The sequence below is a fragment of the Penicillium lagena genome (assembly GCF_028827675.1).
Source record: "Penicillium lagena strain IBT 129212 chromosome Unknown utg000001l_segment0_segment0, whole genome shotgun sequence".
Classification (NCBI taxonomy): Eukaryota; Fungi; Ascomycota; class Eurotiomycetes; order Eurotiales; family Aspergillaceae; genus Penicillium; species Penicillium lagena.
The window spans coordinates 1,987,179-2,010,037 of NW_026623222.1; the positions used below are offsets into that span (position 1 = coordinate 1,987,179).

At 54.1% G+C, this 22,859-nt stretch overlaps 11 protein-coding genes across 11 annotated transcripts; 5 read left to right on the forward strand and 6 right to left on the reverse strand.

Moving 5' to 3' along the window:
• Positions 1-358: 358 nt before the first annotated feature.
• N7510_000880 (putative histone-lysine N-methyltransferase (Ash1)) lies at positions 359-2,883 on the reverse strand (the record flags this gene model as incomplete). Its single annotated transcript, XM_056972809.1, has 3 exons — positions 359-1,052; positions 1,103-1,727; positions 1,782-2,883. 3 exons carry the CDS (start codon positions 2,881-2,883, stop codon positions 359-361), a joined length of 2,421 nt encoding a protein of 806 aa, XP_056837926.1.
• Positions 2,884-3,686: 803 nt separating this feature from the next.
• Positions 3,687-5,552, reverse strand: erf2 (palmitoyltransferase ERF2; the record flags this gene model as incomplete). The annotated part of the gene is made up of 1 exon (XM_056972810.1): positions 3,687-5,552. One exon carries the CDS (start codon positions 5,550-5,552, stop codon positions 3,687-3,689), a length of 1,866 nt encoding a protein of 621 aa, XP_056837927.1.
• Positions 5,553-6,109: 557 nt separating this feature from the next.
• On the forward strand, positions 6,110-6,770 carry N7510_000882 (uncharacterized protein; the record flags this gene model as incomplete). The annotated part of the gene is made up of 3 exons (XM_056972811.1): positions 6,110-6,250; positions 6,306-6,349; positions 6,518-6,770. The coding sequence occupies 3 exons, from the start codon at positions 6,110-6,112 to the stop codon at positions 6,768-6,770; spliced, it is 438 nt and encodes a 145-aa protein (XP_056837928.1).
• Positions 6,771-7,196: 426 nt separating this feature from the next.
• On the reverse strand, positions 7,197-10,236 carry pmt1 (protein mannosyltransferase 1; the record flags this gene model as incomplete). The annotated part of the gene is made up of 6 exons (XM_056972812.1): positions 7,197-7,682; positions 7,768-7,833; positions 7,907-9,229; positions 9,287-9,570; positions 9,620-9,909; positions 9,971-10,236. The coding sequence occupies 6 exons, from the start codon at positions 10,234-10,236 to the stop codon at positions 7,197-7,199; spliced, it is 2,715 nt and encodes a 904-aa protein (XP_056837929.1).
• A 722-nt stretch (positions 10,237-10,958) lies between these two features.
• N7510_000884 (SURP domain-containing protein) lies at positions 10,959-12,659 on the forward strand (the record flags this gene model as incomplete). The annotated part of the gene is made up of 3 exons (XM_056972813.1): positions 10,959-11,043; positions 11,096-11,149; positions 11,200-12,659. 3 exons carry the CDS (start codon positions 10,959-10,961, stop codon positions 12,657-12,659), a joined length of 1,599 nt encoding a protein of 532 aa, XP_056837930.1.
• Positions 12,660-13,365: 706 nt separating this feature from the next.
• N7510_000885 (guanine nucleotide exchange factor SEC2) lies at positions 13,366-15,369 on the reverse strand (the record flags this gene model as incomplete). Its single annotated transcript, XM_056972814.1, has 2 exons — positions 13,366-14,766; positions 14,818-15,369. 2 exons carry the CDS (start codon positions 15,367-15,369, stop codon positions 13,366-13,368), a joined length of 1,953 nt encoding a protein of 650 aa, XP_056837931.1.
• A 1,361-nt stretch (positions 15,370-16,730) lies between these two features.
• N7510_000886 (DNA-binding protein) lies at positions 16,731-17,392 on the forward strand (the record flags this gene model as incomplete). The annotated part of the gene is made up of 3 exons (XM_056972815.1): positions 16,731-16,897; positions 16,965-16,975; positions 17,106-17,392. 3 exons carry the CDS (start codon positions 16,731-16,733, stop codon positions 17,390-17,392), a joined length of 465 nt encoding a protein of 154 aa, XP_056837932.1.
• A 112-nt stretch (positions 17,393-17,504) lies between these two features.
• Positions 17,505-18,425, reverse strand: coq4 (ubiquinone biosynthesis protein COQ4; the record flags this gene model as incomplete). Its single annotated transcript, XM_056972816.1, has 1 exon — positions 17,505-18,425. One exon carries the CDS (start codon positions 18,423-18,425, stop codon positions 17,505-17,507), a length of 921 nt encoding a protein of 306 aa, XP_056837933.1.
• A 227-nt stretch (positions 18,426-18,652) lies between these two features.
• On the forward strand, positions 18,653-20,164 carry N7510_000888 (uncharacterized protein; the record flags this gene model as incomplete). The annotated part of the gene is made up of 5 exons (XM_056972817.1): positions 18,653-18,796; positions 18,855-19,433; positions 19,494-19,611; positions 19,668-19,782; positions 19,843-20,164. 5 exons carry the CDS (start codon positions 18,653-18,655, stop codon positions 20,162-20,164), a joined length of 1,278 nt encoding a protein of 425 aa, XP_056837934.1.
• A 46-nt stretch (positions 20,165-20,210) lies between these two features.
• Positions 20,211-21,437, reverse strand: N7510_000889 (ketopantoate reductase family protein; the record flags this gene model as incomplete). Its single annotated transcript, XM_056972818.1, has 1 exon — positions 20,211-21,437. The coding sequence occupies one exon, from the start codon at positions 21,435-21,437 to the stop codon at positions 20,211-20,213; it is 1,227 nt and encodes a 408-aa protein (XP_056837935.1).
• Positions 21,438-21,815: 378 nt separating this feature from the next.
• Positions 21,816-22,659, forward strand: N7510_000890 (Sas10/Utp3/C1D family protein; the record flags this gene model as incomplete). Its single annotated transcript, XM_056972819.1, has 3 exons — positions 21,816-21,996; positions 22,050-22,216; positions 22,270-22,659. 3 exons carry the CDS (start codon positions 21,816-21,818, stop codon positions 22,657-22,659), a joined length of 738 nt encoding a protein of 245 aa, XP_056837936.1.
• Between the last annotated feature and the right edge of the window lie 200 nt (positions 22,660-22,859).

Genomic DNA, 22,859 nt, shown 5'->3' on the forward strand with positions numbered 1-22,859 from the left:
GGGTCGTGAAAGAGAGAGCTGATTAGGAAATAGAACACGAAAGGGATGTAAGGGAGCATAGGTATAGTGCCTGGAATCGAAGAGCCAGCGAGCTAAAATGGAAAATGAAAGGAAGAAGGAAGTTCAAGAAGAAGATTAGAAAGGCCCAGCTTCAGTTGAAACATGTAGATGCGGGACACAAAGAGGGTTGAATAATGTGCCTGTTGTAATGGCGAGAGGAAAAAGGCGGAAAGTGAGATTGATGGCCGAAGAGAGACGTGGTCAAGCTCCCAAAGGAAAAGTAATGAGGTTTGATTGGCTGTGATTTCACATCAGAGGATGTACACGTTGAACAAGCGCTTTCGAGCAGGAAAACCCCCTACTTCCTCGCTCCCTTGACAGACCGTACAACGCTCCGAGCAGCAGTCTTCACACCTTGGCGCCAGCCCTTCCCCTTAACGGGGCTCGAAGCCTTCGCAGCAGTGGTTTTAGTCACTTTGTTGTTGACCGGACTCTTGGCTGGAGACTTTGCAGCAGGCTTGCGAGGAGAGGTCACCCCAGTCTTCTTGGGTCTCCCACCCTTGGAGCCCCGGGAAGCAGCAGCAATGATCTTCTTCTTGGTCTCGGGAGAAGGTCGCTTGAGTTTGGTCGGGGAAGCCGGTGTTGCTTTAGCTGCCGCCGCTGTGTTCTTGCGGGGCCCACGAACTGTCGCCTTAACCCGGGCAGCGGCTTTGACAGTGGGCAATTTCACGTTTTTGGCTGCAGCTCGACCACGGGCAGTGGTCTTGGAAGTAGCAGTAGTCTTTTTGGCTGCTTTTCCGCGTCTGGTCTTGTTGATGGCTTTCTTAACACCAGTCAGAAGCTTGCGCCTCTTGCCTCCACGCGACGACGCGCTATCAACCGCATCTGCAAGCTTTCGTTTGGTACCGGCGACCTTCTTTGCATTTCCCTTTTTTGGAGGCTTGTCCGCGAGTTCCTTGACACGGTCCTTGTCTTTGGGTCGCGGGCCCAGAATACCTCGACAATTTGACGCTCCGCAGCGACACTGTTGGACATTCTTGTTGGAGTACGGGCTAATCTACTATTAGTATGCGTTTTGGGGGATGGCAATAGCAAAACTCACTCAAAGTTGTAGTCGTAGCTCAACTCCTCTCCTGTCATGATCCCATGATCCCCTGCAAAGAGTGCCATGCGTGGCTTGCCAGCAACGGTCCATTTCTCCATGCGGCAATTAGGCTCGCAGGAGTGATTGACAAAGCGTGCGATAGAACCGCGTGTAGCGTCGATGATCATGTTTTGATCGAAATACATGAGATAATAGCACTGCAAGCTTGCATCAGCAACCAGCCCACGCTCAGTGAGGGGCCTACTGACCTCATTGTTTTTGTAAACATTTCTCATCCTCCGCTCGCATTCAAACTGCGTGATGATTTCTCCCGTGTACTCCACAATAATCTGATTGGGCTCGAAGGAGCGGTTGCTGCGGACACCATATCCTCGATCTGAGGTCTTGATAACCTCCACCCCGACATTGTACTTGCCACCGGCCTTGGTTCGCTTCTTGAGCTCCGCGAAGCTTCGATTACCGCACTCAGGGCCCAGCCGGCAGTTCCCATTGTCGCACTCATAAAACATGTAGCGATTTTGACAGTTTTCATCACATCCGGTATCTTCGTCGCACATACACTTCGACAGTTCCAGATTCTTGTTCACCTTCCAAAAGCTCGCAGCATCTCCCACAAAGACATCTATTTAATTGGTCAGTTCCGGGATTATATGTAAGATATCGGGTGGAAGCTCACTCTTGTTGGTCTTCCGCCATTCATCCGGCTTGGGTTGGCCGGGAGGAAGTGGAGAGAAGACATCAAAGGGAAGCTGGAAATCCCTCCCGGTCTTCAGCAGCCGAGAGCCAGCAAACATGGGCATGGGGAGAACCTTTCGCTGCATAGGACCAGTGCCGGTTTTCTTGGAATTCTTGCTCCGCCGTTGTTTCGGCGGCGAATCGCTCGGTTCCTGGCCGGTGTACAGCCCATAAGACAACCACCGCTTGGGTTTGTAACGGAGCACGGTGGGTGCGGTAGGCTCTTCAGACGGCGACGCGTCCTTGGATTGCAGCTTCGACAGATCACTCTCGGAGACGCGTCGTTTCTTCACGGATGGCTCAGGTGCAGGCTCCTCCTTCGGCGGCGCGGCATTTCGCGGCCGAAGACTGGCACGTCGGCCAAGGTCCTTTCCTAATTCCCCCATTTCTCTCGAACGTTTCCCCAGAACGCTGCTGGCTCTGCCAACCAGATCGGATGCCAGCACACTGAGGCGAGACGATCGTCGCACGGAATCGCGTTTCGAAGGAGCCTTAGTCCTGGTCGGTCCGTCTTCCTTGGCCAGAGCCTTCTCCACGCGTTTCCGCAATGTCCGCTGCTGGAGCGACGAGGCCCCTTCATCTGGTTGGGTTTCCTGAGAGGAACTCGAAATCGGGGTCGCGGGGGCCATTGCGGTGTCATCCGGTAGGGTATCATCCTCATCCGGGGCCACCTTCCACAGGGACGACTCCATCACGGCAATACTATGCCGCAGAGAGGATTTCGACCGCTTAGCTTTCGCGAGGCTCTCGACGTAAGCCTCACTCGGCGTGGGGATAGACTGATCGCTTGGGGCGGGCGTGTTGATGAGAGCCTCAGCCGCTCGCAGCGAAACGCGTTTCATCCGCGTTGAGGTCCGCCGAGCGGGTTTCTCGTCGGGTAACGCGTTCTCATTGTTGCTGGATGTCTCGGAGCGGCTGTGCTCGGGCGTCAGGAGCTGTTCGGGGACATCGAGGTTCATTGTGTCGTCGATGGGGTCGTTTGGGTGGGCGTCAGGGAGGATCGCGGCGGACGCGCCGGATCGGCTGGAGGTTCGAACGGGCATCTTGCTGGGTGGCACAGAATTCAAACAAGCATTGTACACGCGGAATTGTCTTGTGTCTGGATGTTTGACACCGACCAGCGCGTGTTGGGATTGTGTTCAAGGAGATATCAGGGGTGCAAGTGTCAGATTATGGTCAGCCGCGCGCTTCTTATCGATTTCGGGCGACGGAGGAATCCACGCGTGCACTGGGGGACACCAGATGAAAAGTGCTGCTGAAGGGAATATGTGAAGTGTGTAGAAGAAGTAAGAAACAAGGGGGAATGGGAAAAGGGAAAAAGGTCCAAAGCGTTATTACATACAATTACTTTCCATTATTTCACGGAATGCCGCAACGCCATACATAATTGGCGCCCCGCACATCACGGAGAAGAATTCATTATGTATGAGAGGGATTATTGTCTGTGATACATTGGGATATCAAGTATCATACAGCTAGAACTAGGATACGCAAATAGAGCTATGCCCGGAATATTCCACAGAAGCTAGATGAGGAAGATATAGGATGAAATAGAGCCAAAGAAAAAAAAAGGTATGGACGAGTCGGTGAGCCTATCCCGACTCCAATGCTGCCCGGTGTCCAAGCAATCATAATAAACAGACAAGAGGAAAAATGAAACCGGAAGTAACGGTATGTGAGAGATGTGTCCAAAAAGTAGAAAGTGACAAGGGAAGGAAGGGTATGAGAATCAAAGAATTAGAAAAAGACAATAGATAAGGAAGATTCCGGCGTGACTGGAATATGAAACCAGAAAGTCATGGCAGTCATCTTTACGGGTCATAGAAAGGAAAACCAGTCGTGTTGGTCAAGTCGGACGAGCAGGCCCAACGGCTTGCATTTCAATACCTGCTTGAGCCTCGACGTCGGGGACGCGATGCTTGCGCTTCTGCATGCCAAAGCGCTGGTCGCCTTCCTCATAGAGCCGCTTGAACTGCATGTAGGTGGGAGGTCGGGGACGCCCAAAAACAGCCATCCAATTCCTGATGATATTCCCCTGGGTGAACGGCCGGTGGCGATCCGCTTTGTTGAACTTGTGGGAGTTGAGGTACTCTCGAGTAGTCTCGCCGCGTCCGACCAGGTACAAATGATACAGCCACAGGGATGTAGGGTATGGGAAAGCGAGCGCGCCGTAGATGACCATGGCGAAAGGGACTCTCCATTTGGAGATCGCGGCGCCAAAAGAGATGTTCTCACGCGACATATAGACCAAAATATGGGCGAGGCTGGCACCGATCAAAAACAGTGCCAGGATGGTTGCTGAGCTGACAAATGCGAAGAAGTACCGGTAGTTCCGACGGCCGACACAATTGTTGAGCCAGACGCAGTGGTGATCAAGGGTCTCGACACAGTTGTCGCAAACTCGGCAATGGTAGCAGCGAGGAGGACGCCAGATATTGCAGGTCTTGCAGTATTTGACAGGCACATCCATCGCAGCCACCTCGGACGTAGCGAGCTTAACCATAACCCAGTCATTGGTGGGGGGCCCAAGGGCTAAGGGGTCATCGGAGGCATCTTGGGGAGGCTGGGCGTGCAAATTTCGGGGCATGATGCCCGGGTCGACGACAGATGCGTGCACAAAAGACGAAAAGCATAGGTAGAATACATATGCAAAACAAATGGGAATAGCAGGGGAGATGTTATGCCACAACCAAGGGGCTGAGAAGGCGAAGAACAAAGCAGCTGGTATAACTATCAGGAATCCAGTGGCGATATTGATGGGCTTATCTCTCGAGTTCTGCAAGCGTCCACCACCAAAGAAGAGAGTATTGCCAGTGAAATACTCATAATTTTTACCCAAGTTGGTTTTGGGCAAACGTTCCCTTTTCATATCGAGAGGGCTAGGTCCTGGCGACGAGCCAGCCGAGGACAATCGCTCGTGGCCCCGGGCATCGTGACTCTCACGGGCTGGTGTCTTATTCAGAAAAGCTAGTGGCGACTTGGGCGTTATGGGAGCGTCTTGCATGCTGCGACCATTGAAGTTCGCACTCAGATTCAGATGAGCAGGCCGCGGTCTATTATTCCCCTGTTGTTCACGATCGCGAAGGAGCCGGACACTCTCACCCAGGCTTCGGATGGTTGTTTCGGCCGTAGGACTCGCGTTGGAAGTGTTTCGATCAGGGATAATCGGGTCTGTGAACTCGGTGCCTCGAGATGGTGGAACTTCCATGTCACCGGGAGGAAGAGAACCCTGTGGAAGGGTGCTGTTGGAAACCAAACTTCTCCGATTTGGATTTCCCTGGTCTGGCGTCCAGTCATCCGTCGACGCCACCGTTCCTTTGGTCACCGGCCGGGTTCCGCGGTGTGCTTGGAGTCGTTGCGAGCTCATAGGACGGAAGAATGCCTGGGCCGTCATGGACGAGACATGGGATCTGCTGAATCGGCTGCTGGAACTGCCAGGTCGACTTGTCACCTGGCTCGCAGCAGTAGAGGGGTGTCTTGTCGGTGGCGGGCCGCGCCTAGAGAATGAGGGACGCGTATGGAGCGAAGGCGGGGGTGACGCAAACGTTGGAGAATTCGGGGTGCGTTCGCCATCGTCTGAGGCAACATCCGTCATTCGGGACGAGATCCCTCCCACAGAGGGGGGGCGAGGGATCCCCAACACATTGGGGTAAGTCGGTGTCGTCGGCGAGTGGTTGGTATCGCGGGTGTCTGGACGATCCGAGTTCGCCATGGTTCAAGGGGGTCAACTGTTTTTTGGGTGGCTAGAGAGCAATGCGCGCTATCATATTTGTTTTCAAAGGGTGAGGTGGGCAAAGAAAGCCGGCGAAAATCGAATTGACCCAAGAACCAAAGAATGACGGGGGGCTGCTAAAAAGGAGCGACAAGGCAAGACGTGAGAAATATCGAAAGAGAGACCGAACACACGCTGGGAGATTCATTAGTGCCTGGTCAATATTGCAGCCCCCTGATCCAGAACGGCGGCCACATACCTGGTGCGTCAACTGAAATCAAACGGCCTAAGAACCACTGGGAGCCAATGGCATCGCAGACAAGCAGCCCCAAGTGAGAGCCTTCAGCGTCAGGCCCGAGCAACTTGGTAAAGCAATAAAGTCCAGACAGGCGGAGGGCATACACTATTCCAAAGATCCGAAAAACGCGGGAGGACCCGGTGACTAAGAGTCAGGTGACCGACCGAGCAATTCACCTCGTCACTCTCTCCCACTAACGTCAAACGTTCCCTGCGCCCACGAATTGTCCATCCACGACTGCTCGCACAGTTACTACACCATGTCCTCTATTGCTTCCCTGGCTGCTCGTCGGGCTCTGACCCGTCAGCCCCTCTTCCGCGCCCCTCCGCGTCGCTTCGCTTCCTCCAAGTTCGAGGAGGCCAGCCTCGACAAGGCCCCCAAGCGTGACCCGGAGCTCTACGTACGCACCTCAAGCTAAAGCCATTGTACCGCGACACTAACACAGCCTCCTACAGGTTCTCCTGGGCGTCATGTCTGGTGCTTTCCTGATTGCCGGCTGGTGAGAATCAAACCCCCCTCGCCCCCATGCCCAATTCCGGCGCCTCCCTGCGCCATTGTGACGCACCCTTCAATAAACCGAGAGTTGGCACACGATTACATCCAGAGCGCTACACAGATATCATTCATTTATGTAGTGAACAGCCCATTGACATTCCATCTTGTATAGGTACTTCGGCAGCAAGCCCACCTCCGTGAACTCAGAGAGCAACGTCCGCATCGGCGAGAGCGCCATGCCCTGGGAACACGCCACCCAGGATGGCAAGGTCTACAAGTACCAGTACCACCCGCACGGCGACAAGAGCCAGCCCCTCCGTGCTGCTCCCAGCGCTATGAACACGGTCGTCGTGCCCAATGTGGCTCTGCCCGAGGACCTGCACGAGCGCTTTAACAAGTACGGCAAGGAGGAGTGGGACTACTAACTGGATCACATTGGAGTAGTCTTTGGGGAAAGGAAAAATATTGAGCGGAAGCGCTTCGGCAGCTAGCTGTTTGCTGTATACTACACTAGTGAAGAGGGATGGTGATGAAGTGGTGCAAACCTGGCCCGGTGATGGGGATTGCCTAGAGATTTTGTGCATAGTCCTTGTGTGTTTAGATGAGATTCAATCGGGAATCGGTTTCCTTTGTCGCTTGTCTTCTTCTATACATGCCTAAATACGTAGCCCACGTCTCTATCGACAACATTAGGCGGCGGAGCAGTCTTCTAACATGTGCTATGCTATTAACTAACAACACCTGGACAGCGATAAAGAATACAATAATAAACTACCTTTGAAGTCTCATTATACATAGTTTGGACTCGAAACGCTCGCTCCCCCCAAAATCTATCATCTCCCTAATCAAATTCACTGCTGAGTGGCCTCATTCCCCTCACTGGCGGGCTTAGCCTCCTGAGAACCTTGCCGCTCCGCCGACGGCGCATTGCCCTGCACCGAGGCAGGGCTCTCGGGAGCATCTGGCTTCCCGCCAGTTTCAGGGTTCTGGCCCTCAACGTCTGGATGCGGCGGGTGGACGATCTTGCCATCGACCACATCAACCTCGTGGCCGTGCTCCAATCTGGTGTTGGCTTCGTAGCGGGTCTCGAACTTGACCTTGCCCTCTGCACGAAGCGAATTGACCACTTCCTCGGGGAGGAGGTTGCCGTTCTGGTCGCGGTACTCGACGCGGGCCTTGTCGCCTGGGATCAGCGGCGCGGGGTGGTCGGTGACGGCAGCTGCGCTCGGCTCCTGGACAGCTTCATGGACTGGCTGCCCGTGAGGAGGGACCTGGGCAACCGGAGTCGTCGGAACAGCCTCGTTCACGACACCGTATGGAGTCACATACTGGCTCAGCTATTTGGTGTGTATCAGCCATGGGTCGTCGAGTTGTTTCAGTAGCCTCGCCGGGGGGCTGCCACGCCGGCGGGGTAACACTTACGTCGGTGTGGAAGGTATTGCAGTCAAAGTCCCAAGAGCCCAGGAGCTTCACTCGGTTGCAAGCATCCTGCGTCCAGGGGTTACCGTAGACAAGAGGGGGAGTAGAGCGCGAAGGCGGCAATGCACAGACCCAAGAATACTGTCATCAACGTCTTGCCGATCGCAGGTTTCGAAGAGAGACCGAGGCGCTTGAATCGATTGAGCACAAAGTCAAACTCTTGGCAGAGTACCATGATGGCGAAGTAGAGAGCCGGAAGGTAGTGGTGCAGGAAGAGCTGGCGAGCCATCAGGTAGAAGGGGAGGTAGTGGAACATCCAACCCAGAACGCTAGTTCCCACCTCATAGTCGAAGCGCTTGAAGGAGACATGGTTGTAGTCCCCACAGCTTCGCTGCCATCGAAGTATAGAGAAGGCTTTGAAGACAGCATAGATACCCAAGGCAGCAGTGGACGACCACCAGATAAGCGGGTTGCCCAGGAGGTAGATCTGGCGGTGATCTCGGCCCCAGAAGTTGATGCCACGAGAGAGGATCGGCCAGGACGGGGGGCGGGAGTCCCAGGCGTGAGACTCGACCAAACCCGCGTTCGTGGTCCACATCACCTTCTGCAGCTCCCAGAACTTGCCGAGGAAGCCTGGATTGCGGTAGTTCACTCGCTCTGCATCCGCAGGCATCATGGGGTGGCTGTTGGACTCAATGTACCAGACACTGTTGGGCAGAGAACCACTGCGAGCGCAGGTGACCTCCTGTTGCTCCCATCCCCAATCCGGAAGCTTGACCTTGTGAGAGAACAGAACGCAGCCGGTCATGACGTGCACCAGCTTGAACTTGGTCTGAATAGTCCGGAGTCGCTTCTTAGCTTCCTCGCCCTCGGACAGGGACTTGATAATTTCGACTCGGAACAGGTCATTCGCATCACCCGGGAAACCCTCATATCCATAGGCGGAGACCTCAAACTGCCAATCAGCCTCGGTCACAGGAGGGCGCTCATCGTGCGAGTGGATGCGCCTGTGCGTGATCTCATGGTAGAGTTTGATAACCGAACCATCCGTAATGTATTCCGTGGTCAAGTTGTCCCATGCGTAAGGACCCTCGATCTCGCCATATTCTCCCAGAGGCTGCGTCTGGTTCTCCATGATAAAGACGTTGTTGTCGTCCTTGTGGGGATAGAGGGTGACTTGCTGCTGCTGACTTCCCGTTGGGTACATATGGGGGTGAGAGTGCAGATAACCACCCTGCGTGTTGTGATGACGCATGCTGATCCTCGCTCCAAAGGAGACATCCGCCGGGACATCATTCATTCCCTTTTCGTTTAGAGTTGCCTGGAATTCCGACGACATGAAGCCGTCACCCTCTCCAGGATTGCTCAAGCAAGCGAAATGGATGGCAAACATGGCCATGTAGAAGGCCATGGGAATGACAATAAGGCAGAAGACACGGGCGAAGAAGTGCTTGAACCACAGCCGCTAATGATCCAATATTAGCCTTGTGAGTGATTTGATCAGGAACCTGTGAAAACTTACCGGTGTAACATTCTTCGAATCGCCCACCAGCACCCACAGCTGGAGGATCGTGAGAGATCCAACCCAGGCCATGGTAAACAGTCCAACCCATTTAACGCTGAGGGTAGCTCCAAGAGAGAGACCACTGGCGACCAGCCAAAACCACCATGGTCCACGGAAGGCATGAGACGGTCCCAGTTCTTGTTGGTTGGTGAAACAGCTGAATGTCAATGCCGTAAGTGCGGTGAAGAAAACCAGCGGAGAGTCCAGAAGGATCAAGCGGGATTGAGCGGTCAATGCATTATCTACCTGGCAGTTAGTAAGATGAACTCCGGGATCTGAAGAGTGGCTTACCGAAGATAACAACGCCAGCGCCCATCACCGCAGTCGACGTACGGCAGCCGGTGACCTTCAGGGTGAGGAACATTAAGCCGACAGTGAGAACACCGAGGATGGCCGGAAGCATGCGCATGGCGACATAGGGCACACCGGGCTCCAGGTAGTCCTTGCCAATGTCCTTGAAGTCAAACTCTCCGTCGAATCCCGCCAGCCAGCCGGCCAGTGTAATCAGAAGCTTGGCGAGTGGGGGGTGAACATCCATAAAGAACTTTCCTTTGATGTATTTGGACGCAAAGCCGCCGAAACTGTGCAGGTACCAGGGTCGTTAGCCACGGGTCACATAAATTCAGGTCAAGAACATCTTACTGGACTTCATCGAAGACCACACTCGTGGGCTGGTAGATTCGGAACAGACGAACAGCCGCAGCAATGAGCGTCACTAGTGCAAGCAGCTTATAATCGGAGCCGGGGAGGTTAAAGATGTCATGTTCTTTCACACCGTCCGAGGCATAGCTCTCGACCTTGACTGCCTCCTGCTTCTTGCGGTCCTTGGGCCGGGGAGAGCGACTCTTCGAACGCCCCGACCGACTCTGAGGGCGCACCGCCAGAGTGTCTTTTGCTTTTTGACCCATTGTCCTTCAATTGTTCGATGCAGAATGGGGACGATGGACGGAACGGGGATCGACACGGGTCGGAGATCCGGGGAAGGATAGGAGGATAGGAGAAAAAAATCAGATCAAGAAGATAAAAATCTGGTGCTGAAGAGCGATGAGGAGCGATTCGATCGCAGGAATGGAATGTGAAAGTGGCGGAGGGAGCACAAGTTGTCCCAGGCCTCTATTTCAGCTCGGAGCTCTCAGCCGCCGTTCCTTCAGGGGCAGAGGGAGAGAGGAGAGAAGAAGGCAAACTAATGAGGGTGAGGAATCAAAGAAAAAAGCCCCATGACAGGGCGACAAACGAAAGAGAAGAGAAAGGTGCGAAGGCGAAGAGGCAGAAAGAAGTGCAAGGTGGACGAAAGCGTGCAAAGGCCCGCTTGAGGCCAGATCGGCGGGCAACAACACGAGCCCAAAACGGCCCCTTTGCGCAGCCCCTTAGCCGGTGGGCAGCTGAGTCCTACGACACATGGACTATAGGAAACAGAATTGGTTGAGAATAATCATCTAAATCATAGATCATCTATTATACCGCGAAAAAACAATTACTTCACTGTAATACGCCAGATGGACACAGCAAGGGGCGCACCGCCACAGGTGGCTATGTAGTTAGTTCCTGCTGTGGCGGTGCGCGTAGTCATCATTCTCGCGGCGTCAAAAAGAAAGACCTGGTGCTTCTGCATCTTCCCCGTCCAGCAGCCATGGAGTCCAACGGAAACACCCCGCTGCCGGAGGACATGAACAAGCCTCCGGAGGGCATGGTGCTGCCTCCGAAGGACATCAAAGGTACCTCCCCTGTTTGTCCCCTCGCGTGAATCCCGCTAACAGTGCCATCCAGCCATCGTCGAGAAGACCGCAGGCTATGTCGCTCGAAATGGGTTTGTCTTTGAAGGTACGTCCCGATATTCCATAATGTATGCGCAGCAGCTGATGGGTGCCTAGAACGTGTACGCGACAAGGAAAAGAATAACCCCAAGTTCTCCTTCCTGACCTCGACCGATGCCTACGCGCCGTTCTACCAGTGGCGCCTGACGGAAATCAAGGAGGGCCGAGGGAGTGCCGTGGCAGCAGGACGGCCAGGCGAAGCGGTTCCGGTCCCGGAGCCCGAAAAGCCCAAGGGACCCCCCGAGCCGCCCGCGTTCCATTTCTCGGCGCGCATCCCCATAATCAATGCGCAGGACTTGGAGGTGGTGAAGCTCACGGCTCTTTTTGTCGCCAAGCGCGGAAAGTCTTTCATGACGGCGCTGTCGCAACGGGAGGCCCGAAACTTCCAGTTCGAATTCCTGCGGCCTCAGCACAGTCTCTACGGGTTCTTCACGCGATTGGTCGACCAGTACACCATTCTGTTACGGCCAGAGGGCATCGACGACGCAACGAGCGAGAAGAAACGGATTGCCGAGTTGGAGCACAATGTTCGGAACAAATACCACGTCCTCGACGGGGCCAAGCAGCGCGCCGAATGGGTGAAATTCCAGGAGCAGCAGAAGCTGAAGAAGGAAGAGGAGCAAGAACAGGAGCGCATTGAATACGCCCAGATCGACTGGCATGACTTCGTCGTGGTCGAGACGGTTCTCTTCACGGAGAGCGATGACCAGACCGACCTGCCGCCGCCCACCTCGCTCTCGGACCTGCAGTCGGCCTCCCTCGAACAAAAAGCAGCCATGTCTCTCAACCCGCTGCGCATTGAGGAGGCAATGCCCACCGATCTCGACGCACCCACCTACTACAACACCTCTGAGCCAATGCCAGCCCCACAACCGTCCATCTCGCCATACCCAGCCCAACCACAAGCTCCCTACCCGCCTCCCGGCGGCATGGACTACAGCACGCAGTACCAAGAAGAGGAGCAACGGATCCGTGAGCGCGCTGAAGCCCGCGACGCAGCAGCTGCCGCGCAAGCTGCGGCCCAAGCAGCACCAGGGCAAGGCCAACCGATGCGTATCCGGTCCGACTACGTGCCGCGCGCACAAGCACGCCGGCAACAAGGCGCGGGGGCAACAGCAATCTGTCCCAACTGCCACCAGTCAATCCCCATCGCAGAGATGGAGCAGCACATGCGTATCGAGCTGCTGGATCCGCGCTGGAAAGAGCAGCGCGCCAAGGCCGAGTCCCGCAGCGCAACCACCAACCTGTCCACCGCCGACGTGGTCAACAACCTCAAGCGCCTGGCCAGCCAGCGCAGCGACGTCTTCGACTCCTCGCTGGCTGCCGGTGGCGGAGGAGACCCTGAGGAAGAGGCTCGTCGCAAGCGCATGGCTACCGGTGGTGCCCCTGCGGCAGAGGGCGGTGCTCCTCCGGCTCCGACGGTTGGTCCGGCGGGGTCGCCCAATCCACAAAATATGAATATCGAGGAGCAGATCAGGCACCTGCATCAGCGGTACAAGCCGGATGGGTCGAGTTGATCAGTCGGGCTTTGCTTCATGAATTCATACACATCTCGGGCGTTGGGAGGAGTCTTCTTTCATGTCGGTCGCCGTTCTTGCTATACTGTGTATATTAGTTCTGACGCCTACTAAACTCATCATACGTACTTCTTTCTTTCGTGGCCGGACATTCTTCCAATCCTTCTAAACTGATACTGTATACATGCTACTTTAGAGACAAATTGATGGTTACGTCCAAAGCCATTTAAATATCATGCGTCTATCTCATGGACAGACAAACGGAAACGAATAAACACAGCCTTCCAAAACTCCGGTGGAAAACAAACCCAAGAATTATTAACAGGGCAACTCGGTTATTATGTATACATGATCAGAATGACAGGTAAGAAACGGGAGAAAGGGGACGTCAATAATAATAGTAGTAGTACAGGCGTAATGGGTAATGAAAAGGCAATGTTCATCGAAAGTTGGGGATATCAGAAGAGAAGAAAGAAATCAAGATGCGTGAGAGCACGCTGAAGCAACCAAAAAAAAGGTAATTAAAAGGGGACAGGTTGCATTGTCCAAAGCAAGTTCGGTGGGTAAGTCATTAACTCCGGTGATGCCGAGGATTCAAGTGAAGGTCGAGACGAAGTAGGGGGGTTCGGAGAGGAAAACGTCAGGAATCATAAGGGACTAGCCCATGTTATCGTCTCGCGTAGTGATCAGGCACAATAATGGGGATTTAAGAATCGCTCCGAGTCAGGATGTTGGTTGTATCGTGATCCGGGCCAGATGGAGACTGAGGGACGAGAGGTTCCGCAGTGCCGACTGTAGCCTCAGCAGGCTTGACAGCCTCAGCTGCAGATTTCGCAGTTTCGATCGCCACATCGGCGTTGGCTTCCTCGTAGATACTGTCTTCTGAGTCGACAGAGGGTCTTCTCTCTTTCGTACCGAGCGAGGGTTCCTTTCTCTCAAGATCAAGGTTTCGAGGTGATGGGACATCGGTCTCGCCCAAGACAGGAACAACAGGCAGAGACCCAGACGCACGCAGGACCTTGAGGTGTGGGCCAATTCCGTGGCCCTCCTGGTTGTCTCGAGTAACTGCGGAATTTGATTCTGTGGTATCAGCCTCCGGCTGGGTGAACAGCGGTACGATGCCAGCCCCAACACGAGACCAGAACATGCGCTCTCTCAGTCGAATGGTCTCTTCCCAAACTTCCTTTTCCTCTTCGCTGTCGCCCGCACGGATATGTCCGTCAAGGATGAGACGCAAATAACCAGTGAACTCGCAAGCGGAACGGACGCGTTCTAGACAGAAACGACACAGAGAGTACCGCTGGGCGGTCTCGCTATCCGAGGTGCGGAAGCGATGAGTTCGTTCGTTGTGCGGGCCGGGTCTGCGCTCGCCACAGACGGAACAGGGGAACTCGTATTTCTTGGAAGCCAAAGGCATTGGCTCCACGAGCAGGCTGCCTTCGCAGATTCCGCTCAGGACGGCACGCCGAGTCAGCCAAGAAATGCCAGGGGCAGCATCCAGTCGCAGGGTGGGCTCGATATCCTCCATGAGCACGCGCTTGTAGAAGCGTGTTTCCTTGAGAGGGACGCTAGGCCCGGTCTGCGAGGACATGCTTCCATTGGGAGAGTGGAGGGCACCCTTGGTGGTAGGCGAAGATGTCACTGACCCGGAGCCAGTAAAGTTGGCAAGACTCATGACATTCAGGCCAGCATAATGTCCGCTGGCTGCCCGGCTGGGCGGTTTGGAAGAACGGGAGATGGTCAACAACTCACGGAAATCCTCGAAGGCTTGCAGATCCGTGCGGCACACCATTCGGATCATCTGAGGGAAACTGGCGCACGGTCCGGGTGTCAATTCCTCCACGATACATGATGCCACAGGGACGTGTTCGATCTCGGAGTCTCCCTTGGCCGATCCCTGCAGCTGGGCGGGACCAGCCGGGGATGGAGGAGCAGTTGGGGCATCGACGTCATCTCGTGAGAGATTCATCCCTTGCATGACGGATTTAAGCTCGGCCAGTTGATCTTGGTGGGATGCTAGAAGCAGCTCCGTGTCTTTGATCTGCGACCGCAATTGTTCGTTCTTCTTCTCGACTGCCTCACGTTCGATCTTAGCCGCAGCGACCATCTACAGCGATATTAGTTGATGTTCTGTTTTGGGTGATAGGGCCGAACTGACCTTGTTAGCTTCTTCGAAGAGGGCTGCAGTCAATGTCTCCAATTCTGTTTCAATATTCTTCTTTGCTTTTTCAGCAATGGTGCGCTGCGCTCGCTCCTCGGCGAACGCGGTTCTCAATTGCAGGATTTCACGGTCGGCGTCAGATTTTCGGATGTAGACCTGCTCGTTGATATCTCGCTTATACTTCTCATTCTGAAACTCCAGAGCTTGGACTTTGCCCTGGGCCTGTTCGAGTTCTTGATGGGCAGCCGCGAGGCTGTCATCCAGCTGAGTTTGGTTGTTGATCGCTTGGATAAGCTTGACGCTCAGTGCCGCGACTTCGTTGCTCAAGTCAGGGTGATGAGATTGAGACGATGTCGACTCCGACACCTCCTGACCGATAGCCAATCGAGGATCTCGCAAGGTGTTGAAGTTGATTCCTTCGAAGGATGCCTCTTGGTTGGCGATTTCGGCCAGGTTGGTGGTCGACTTGGCTTTGGGGACGGTGCGGTCGGGGGAGAGTGACCGGTGGCCGGACGAGATCGAACGCTTGTGAGCGTGTCGCGGAATCATTGTGGATGGTGAAAAGAAACTATGATGATGAGTTTGGAAGGCGATTAAACTAAGTCCCTGAGTGTCAGCGCCAATCCGGAGGGGGGGGGCTAGGAATTCTCCTTTTCTGAGACGACATACTCGGCCATGGTGGGTGACGTAAAAGGCGTTTGAGGGAGCGTTGATGTCCAGAGACGGGGTGTGGTGAGGGTATCACGACCAGCAATATCACAGCCAGAGGAGCTCTGGTCAGCCGAGGGTCGCAGAATCCATTCACTCTCAGTCACAAGGATTCGAATGCAACGTCCCCGCAGGTGATCGGGCTCTTGAGTGGCTCGTCGTTGGATGGTGAGAACGGAGGGAGCGAGAGAGGAAGAGGAAAGGAACGACAGGGACCAAGTTGGTGGTGAAGGCGACAGACAGAACAGAGATCAGTCAATGCAACTTCCTCCAAGGCACTCACGGGAGCAGGAAAGGGACGATCGAGAGAATCGAGTGCAGAGGAATTCGGGGGGAGGCGAAGCGGCTTAGTCATGTCCGAATCGGGTGATCGAGTTGCTTAAGCGCGGGCGATTTCGTACTAGTGCTGAGATGGTCCGTTCGGACTAGTACGCGGTGAACGACTACGTGATCGGCTATTTGGTGCTCCGGATTTCCGCAACGGACTGAATGGGTGCAGAACGGGTTTAGCAGACAGTACTTTATTATCTACCGAGGTATGATTCTTGGTGTTGATTCGCAGGATCCAAAATAGCGTCCCTCCTGAATGCCGTCTTGTGTCAAGTATAGTACTACGTACCATGTCCCTACCCCTCTGCGCCTCAATATATATTCCTAACCCCGTGATAATCTTGTATGCCTCCAAGAGTCCTCTCGGTTAGTAAAATTAATGCAACTGCCTTTATAGGATATTACCATGGAAGACAAATTTCGTAGCGTATCGTTCTGATCAACGCCCTTATTGATCTTGGTCGAGTCGAAAAGGTACCACACGAACATTTGCTCGATTAATCAAGACTTGTCCTGGTGAAAGTTCATCCTGATGAAACTATCGACTTCAGGAGGACAAAGCGCCAGGAGGAAGCTTAAGTTGGTGGTTATCTACTCCTCGGTGGAAATACTGCGAGCGGTGATGATGATTGTGAGAAATAGGCGATGGAACCAGGATGGGATTAATTCTCATGTCATATCTAGAAAATAGCAATAGAACCTTGACAGTCTTGCTATGTATCTCCCTTAGACACACCCATCTAGTTACAGTATATATCCATCCGTTATTCGTCCTTATTCATCCCCGCGTAGCTCGGGCGGACCAAGTGGGGTTGGTCTCTTCTCGTTCTTTTCTTCTTTTTCTCAACACAACAACCCAGATAACAATCGACATGGCCGACGCAGAGCTGGAGGAGGTCAGTACTGCCACGATCACTCAAATCACTCATTCACAATGGACACAGATCAGACGAGCGCGTCTGGCGCAGCTCCAGCAACAAGGCGGCGCCCAGGGCGCGGGACCCTCCGGCCAAGAGGGCGGCCAGGAAGAACAGAGGAAGTGAGTCCTGCCTTACTTACTAGTCCACGATCTGAATCCCAAGAACTAACCGCGATTGATTTACCAGACAAGCTGAATGTACGTATCTCTTCACACCCCTCCCGCCCTCCATCTCTCCCCGCTTGGGCTGGGAAGCCCAGTCGGCCTTGCATGCATTGCACCACATACTCAAGTATATCCTAACACCCTCTCTCGCTTTCTCCGCCAGCCGACCGCCGCGCCGCAATAATAGCCCAAATTCTCGACCCCGCCGCACAAGACCGACTCGGCCGCATTCGCCTCGTCAAGGAACAGCGCGCGGCCGATATCGAGAACCGCTTGATCATGCTGGCGCAGACGGGCCAGATCCGGCAGAAGGTCACAGAAGAACAGCTGAAGGAGCTGTTGAATGCCGTTGCTGAGAACCAGCGCAAGGAGGAGGAGGAGCAGAAGATTGTGATTACTCGGCGCAAGGGCGGCTGGGATGATGATGACGATGATCTGCTGGATTTGTGAATTATATTCTTCAAGTCTATTCCAGGCGTTCGTGATGGAACCCTTTTTATCTATGGGGAAAGGGTATTTCTCTATGGTATAAAAGTACATGTAGCAAGCACCTTGCTTTCACCTAGCTCTGCTGCAGTTTCTCCTTCTCCCGCTTCTGCTGCATCCTGACCATCTTTCGAATATCCCGGAGATCGGGCGGTTGTTCAATATGCAACTCGGCCCGTAACTCGTCGACATCCATCTCCAGCACCTCCTCCCAATAAACATTAATCAACTCCTTACTCGCAAGCCCACTACGCACCGCCCACGGAAGGTGCAGCGAGAGGAACCGCTCCTTCTCAGCCGGTTTCATCCTCACAAACGCAAACAGACTCAACCCTGTCATGGGCAAAAGCGTATTCAAGAACTCCAGCGCCTTGAGGGCTAGCTCCCCTTCCACGAAAATCGGAAGCCCCGTGACGGCGTGGTAGAAATCGTGGCACTCGCGATATCGCTGCATGACATACGCGCACTCTGCGTCGTCGATGTACTGCACGTTATCGCGCGTGTCTGGCGAGACGCCCTCGCGGTCGAGCCATTGGGCGTAGGTGCGGCCGACGGAGTTTGGGGGAAGGGTTCGGAGGTAGGACATGTTCAGGGTGTCGGATGTGATGCGTGGTCGGTCGCGCAGGATCCGGCGGCCAGTGGGATCGGAGAGCATGGCGTCGCGGAGGCGGTAGATGAAGTATGGTGTTGCGGTTGCTTCGCCGAGGGCGGCGATGAGGTCTGCAGCCATTGCATTGGTGTTAGTCGTGACACAGACAAGAAAAGAAAATGGGGACAAGGACGGACCTGCTCGTCGAGGGTTGATCAATGATCCCACCGCTGCGCCTATGGCCAGAGCTCCACGTTCGATCGTCGTCAATGGGACATGGCCCGGGTAATTTGGTGGTGGGCGATTGAGCACGGAGAATGACCGCGCCGCTGATGCTGCTGCGATCGAGGGATTTGGAAATGTTAGGGCTCGCAGCTCACGGGCGCCACATCTCCCAAGGGCCGACATGGTGAGTTGTGTGTTGTGAACAAGACGAACAGACAGCAGAGTTCGGGACATTGATCCCCAGATGGCGCAGATGGTCCGTGTGCCGCGCCGGAGTTGATCATGTTGTTTCTATCGATAAGATGGATGTCGATCTTGATGCTGTTGATGTGATATTTTATTAGCAGGGTATGTTTATATCTATCTTCCTTCGAACCTATTATTCTAATGACACTCAGATTACTCTCACCATGACAAACCCAGACTGGTGGCCCGGCGAACAGCATGCCGCCCTCACCGACTGGGCTCTCTCCCACGGCGTCGTCGCCAATGGGGTCACCCCAGCACGATTCCCCGGCCGGGGACTGGGCATGATAGCGACACGAGAGATCAGGGTGAGGGAATCTCCATTTCCGTTCAACACATACCCCATATCAACTAACCAACGACCAGAAAGGCGAGGTACTGCTGGAAGTGCCCACGTCAGTGATGCTTACGGTATCCGATATCCCTAGATACTTCAAACAGAAATTCCCCGAGGATACCGCAGTGCAAGCTCTCCTATCAGCATTTCTTATTCACGGACCACCGGAGCTGCTGTCCAGATTTGACCTGTGGAAAAAAGCATGGCCGAGCAGACAAGTTTTTGAAGAGAGTATGCCTATTCTCTGGCCGGGGGCATTGGGTGGGCCACAGTGGCCAGACAGTGAAGAAGACACAGAAACAACCGACTTCCTCCCGCCTGCTATCTCGGGCCACTGGAATACGATCCCCGAGAAACAAAACCAAAAACAATACAAGACAGAGCACCAGAACCTCCTCTCCCAACAAGAGGCCAGACTGCGCAAAGCATGGAGAGACGTGCTATGCGTCTTCCCCGAAACCGACTGGAAAACCTTCTCCTACCACTGGCTTATCATCAATACGCGCAGCTTCTACTGGGTCGGCGTCGGGGAAGAGCCTCCCGAGGACCGAAATGATGCTATGGCGTTGCTGCCATTCGCGGATTATTTCAACCATTCTGACACCGCGGTATGTGTTGAACTTCTTTCTCTGTCCCGGTCAGAAACTGATGATGGATATACGATACAGTGCCATGTGAGCTTCAGCAAGGAGGGATATGTCTTCCTGGCTTCGGAGGCTTATAAGGCGGGAGAGGAAGTCTTCATAAGCTATGGTTCTCACCCGAATGATTTCTTGTTAGCTGAATGTGAGAACATTGTTTCTGGTTCGTACAGCATCCAACTGACGAAGTAATCACTGCAGATGGATTCTTCCTCGACGAGAACAGCTCAGATGCAATCTACCTCGACGACATCGTCTTCCAAGACATCAAGAATCACGAGAAACGGGAGCAGTTGTGGATGAACCAGTATTACGGGTAAGTATTCAGTAATCTCTGCTCGTTCAAAACTCCATCCAGCCCTAACCAAAACACCAGTAACTACCATGTCACCCGCCAAGGAGTCTGCTACCGCACCGAGGTCGCTGCATGCCTGACATACATGAATGAGGAGGACTGGCAAAATCATGTTCTAGAAGGCTCGTCCCAGGGCCTGGATGAGGCCACGTCCGAGGATACCATCAAGATCTGGATTCGGGCGTATCGCAACGAAGCAGACACGAGCATGGCCGCGCTGCGCACGGTTATAGACGGCAGTCCTGAACTGCGTGAACATCGCCAGAAGTTGGAGATGCTGCTGAGGCGGTGGGTGCAGATCTGGGATCTCTGTGACCGCGCGTTGAAAGCTGTAGCAATATAGACGTTTGTGTCATTAAAAATATCCAGAGCGAGCTAAGGACCACGGATTAACCGTCGCGATCAGTCCGGAAATCGTCGTCTTCCATAAGATCGACAGGGATTGCAGAATCGTTTCTGGCTTCTGCCAGGAACGACTTGCCCTTGACCAAGTTCATCATTGTATAATTCAGCACGGGTTTGATACCCAGCTCCTCGCCCCGACGAACGATGTAGCCATTCAGAAACTCGATTTCCGTCACCCGCGCGTTCTGGACATCCTGCAGCATCGAGCTGCTGTTTTCTCTGGTTTTGTACATGATCTTCACAGCCATTTGGCGGAGGCGTTCAGGACTGAATCGCTCTTCCAGACCGGGGACGCCCTGCAGCTCGGGCAGAGCACAGATCACGCTTGAGATTTCAAAAAGAAGGAGTCGCATCACGCGCGTTAGACTGAGATGACCGAGGAGCTCGCCGTTTTTGCAATCCATTAGCGCGGTCAATGGGTTGACCACACAGTTTACTGCCAGCTTCTCGAGCTGGTATTGAATTAGCTCCGTGGGTCGTTCAGCGACAGCGACGAGCTGCGGCGTGAGTGTGAGCAGGCGCAAAAGATACTTGGTGGTGGGTGCCCAGCTGGTATCGGACTCGGCGGGTTTGGCAGGGACGTTGCTACTACGAGCCACAGGAGCGAGAATCGTCGTTCCAACTCCCATATGTCTAATCAGGAATTTCTCCCCTCGCATCAGGCCATGACTGACGATGCCCATCAGGTAGTTTGGCCGTGTCGAGGGGTCCGGGAAGACTTCCCGGTTCAGCAACTCCATCGTGCCCATGCCGTTCTGGAGAATGCAGACGGTCGAGTCCGCCGTCAAGCGGTGGCTGACAGTCTTCAATGCGTTGACTGTGTGGTTCGCTTTGACCGTCGCGACCAGACACTCGATATGCCCTTCGTCTTCCTCCGACGAGGCAAGTATATCTAGTGCCTCCTTTGGTTTCCTATCCGCATCGCTGCCGTAGGCGATCGATCGCCATGAGTCGTTGTGAAAGACATTAACGTCAAACCCGGTCTTGATATCGTCCAGACCATTTGTGTTGATGGAGATGCAGCTCTTCTTGCGGAGAAAGTCCTCATAGAATTCGGGGGTGTGCAGCATCAGGGTGATGGGCGGCGGGGACTGTCTCCAAGCTAGAGAATGGGCAACAAAACACCCGACATTTCCCAGGCCCAGAATGTGGACGCGTCCGGACAGGCGGCGCGTACTTGTCTCCCGGGCTATCTCATCCACATCTTGCATCCATGTTGAGGCGAGTCGGGCCGTTGGCTTGTGGCTGAACTGGTACTGAAGACTGACCTCACCAACACCGCTCCGCCATAGCGGACGGCGTCCTAATAGGTGCCACACTTTGACGGTGTGTTAGGGGAGGTCTTCCCCGGAGTCGGAACAGAGAGGGGGGTGGCTATCGGTCGGGGAGAGCTTCGATCAGGAAACCAAAGCAAGATTTAAAGCGAGCTACAACCCCCTGACTCGTTCCAAGGTGTTCGATCGGAGCTCGCGGAGCTTGAGTGTTGCAGATAACGGGCCCCCCACCGCCCCCGTCACCGCTGTGGACCGGAGGGTCTTTTTTCGCATCTCATTTTCTCTCTTCATCTGTACCACATTCACACCCTCACCATGGAAGCACCAGATCTATTACCGCTCCTGGAGCAACTAGACGACAATATGGATGATCTCGAAGAGGTTCTTGAGCCGATTCTAGGTCATTCCCTGTCCAAAGCCTCCAAGAAGTTGCCGGTCATGGACAAGGCAAAACTTCACGTTCTGGTCACATACACCCTGGAATCCTTAATTTTCTGTATGTCAATGCACTTGATGACATCTGCAGCAAATTTCTAACTTTCTGATTAGCATACCTGCGACTCCACGGAGTCGACGCAAAACAACACCCCGTCTTCCGAGAATTGACGCGCGTGAAGCAATACTTCGAAAAGATCAAGGCGCTAGAGACGGAACCCGAGCAGCGGACAATGACACTCGACAAGGAGGCTGCCGGGCGGTTCATCAAGCACGGTCTTGTAGGTTGCCACCGATATCGCTGGAGGGATTCACAGATCGCTAATTCGAACAGGCTGGGAATGACAAGTATGACCTGGAGCGGGCAGAAAAAGAAGCAAAGGAGCGTGCGCGTGCTCACTTAAAAGCAACCTTGCTGGCACGGAAGAGCGCCGCTACTCCAGCCGACTCACCGGCTGGCACTGAAGATGCGCCGTCCACAGGACAATCGGACGCCAGCGAGGATTCTGATGACGAGGGGAATAAACAAGTTGATTTCCCTCAACCTACCGAGTTTGATTTGGAACGGAAGAGAAAGATGACGGAGGAAACAGAAGAGAAAGCCAAAGCCCGAAGTAAAGAAGCCAAGAAGCAGAGGAAGCTTAGCAAGGCTGATCGGAAAGAGTCGAAGAAGGAGAGGAGGCAGAAGAAGGAGGAAGTGCGAAAGGCTCGAAAGGCCAAATGAGCGACAGCCGGACCAAGATGGGCTGCTGTATGGCCGACTTCTTCGCTATGTCTAGGCTTCACCCCGGAGCTCTATGTACTGTACACGAGGCTTCGATGTCTCCATGAATTTAGATACCCTTATGAAAGAAATAGTTGGTTTACCTCAGTTAGGGCTGCAGATGAGTCTATAGTCACTGGCATTCACTCACAGTCAATCAC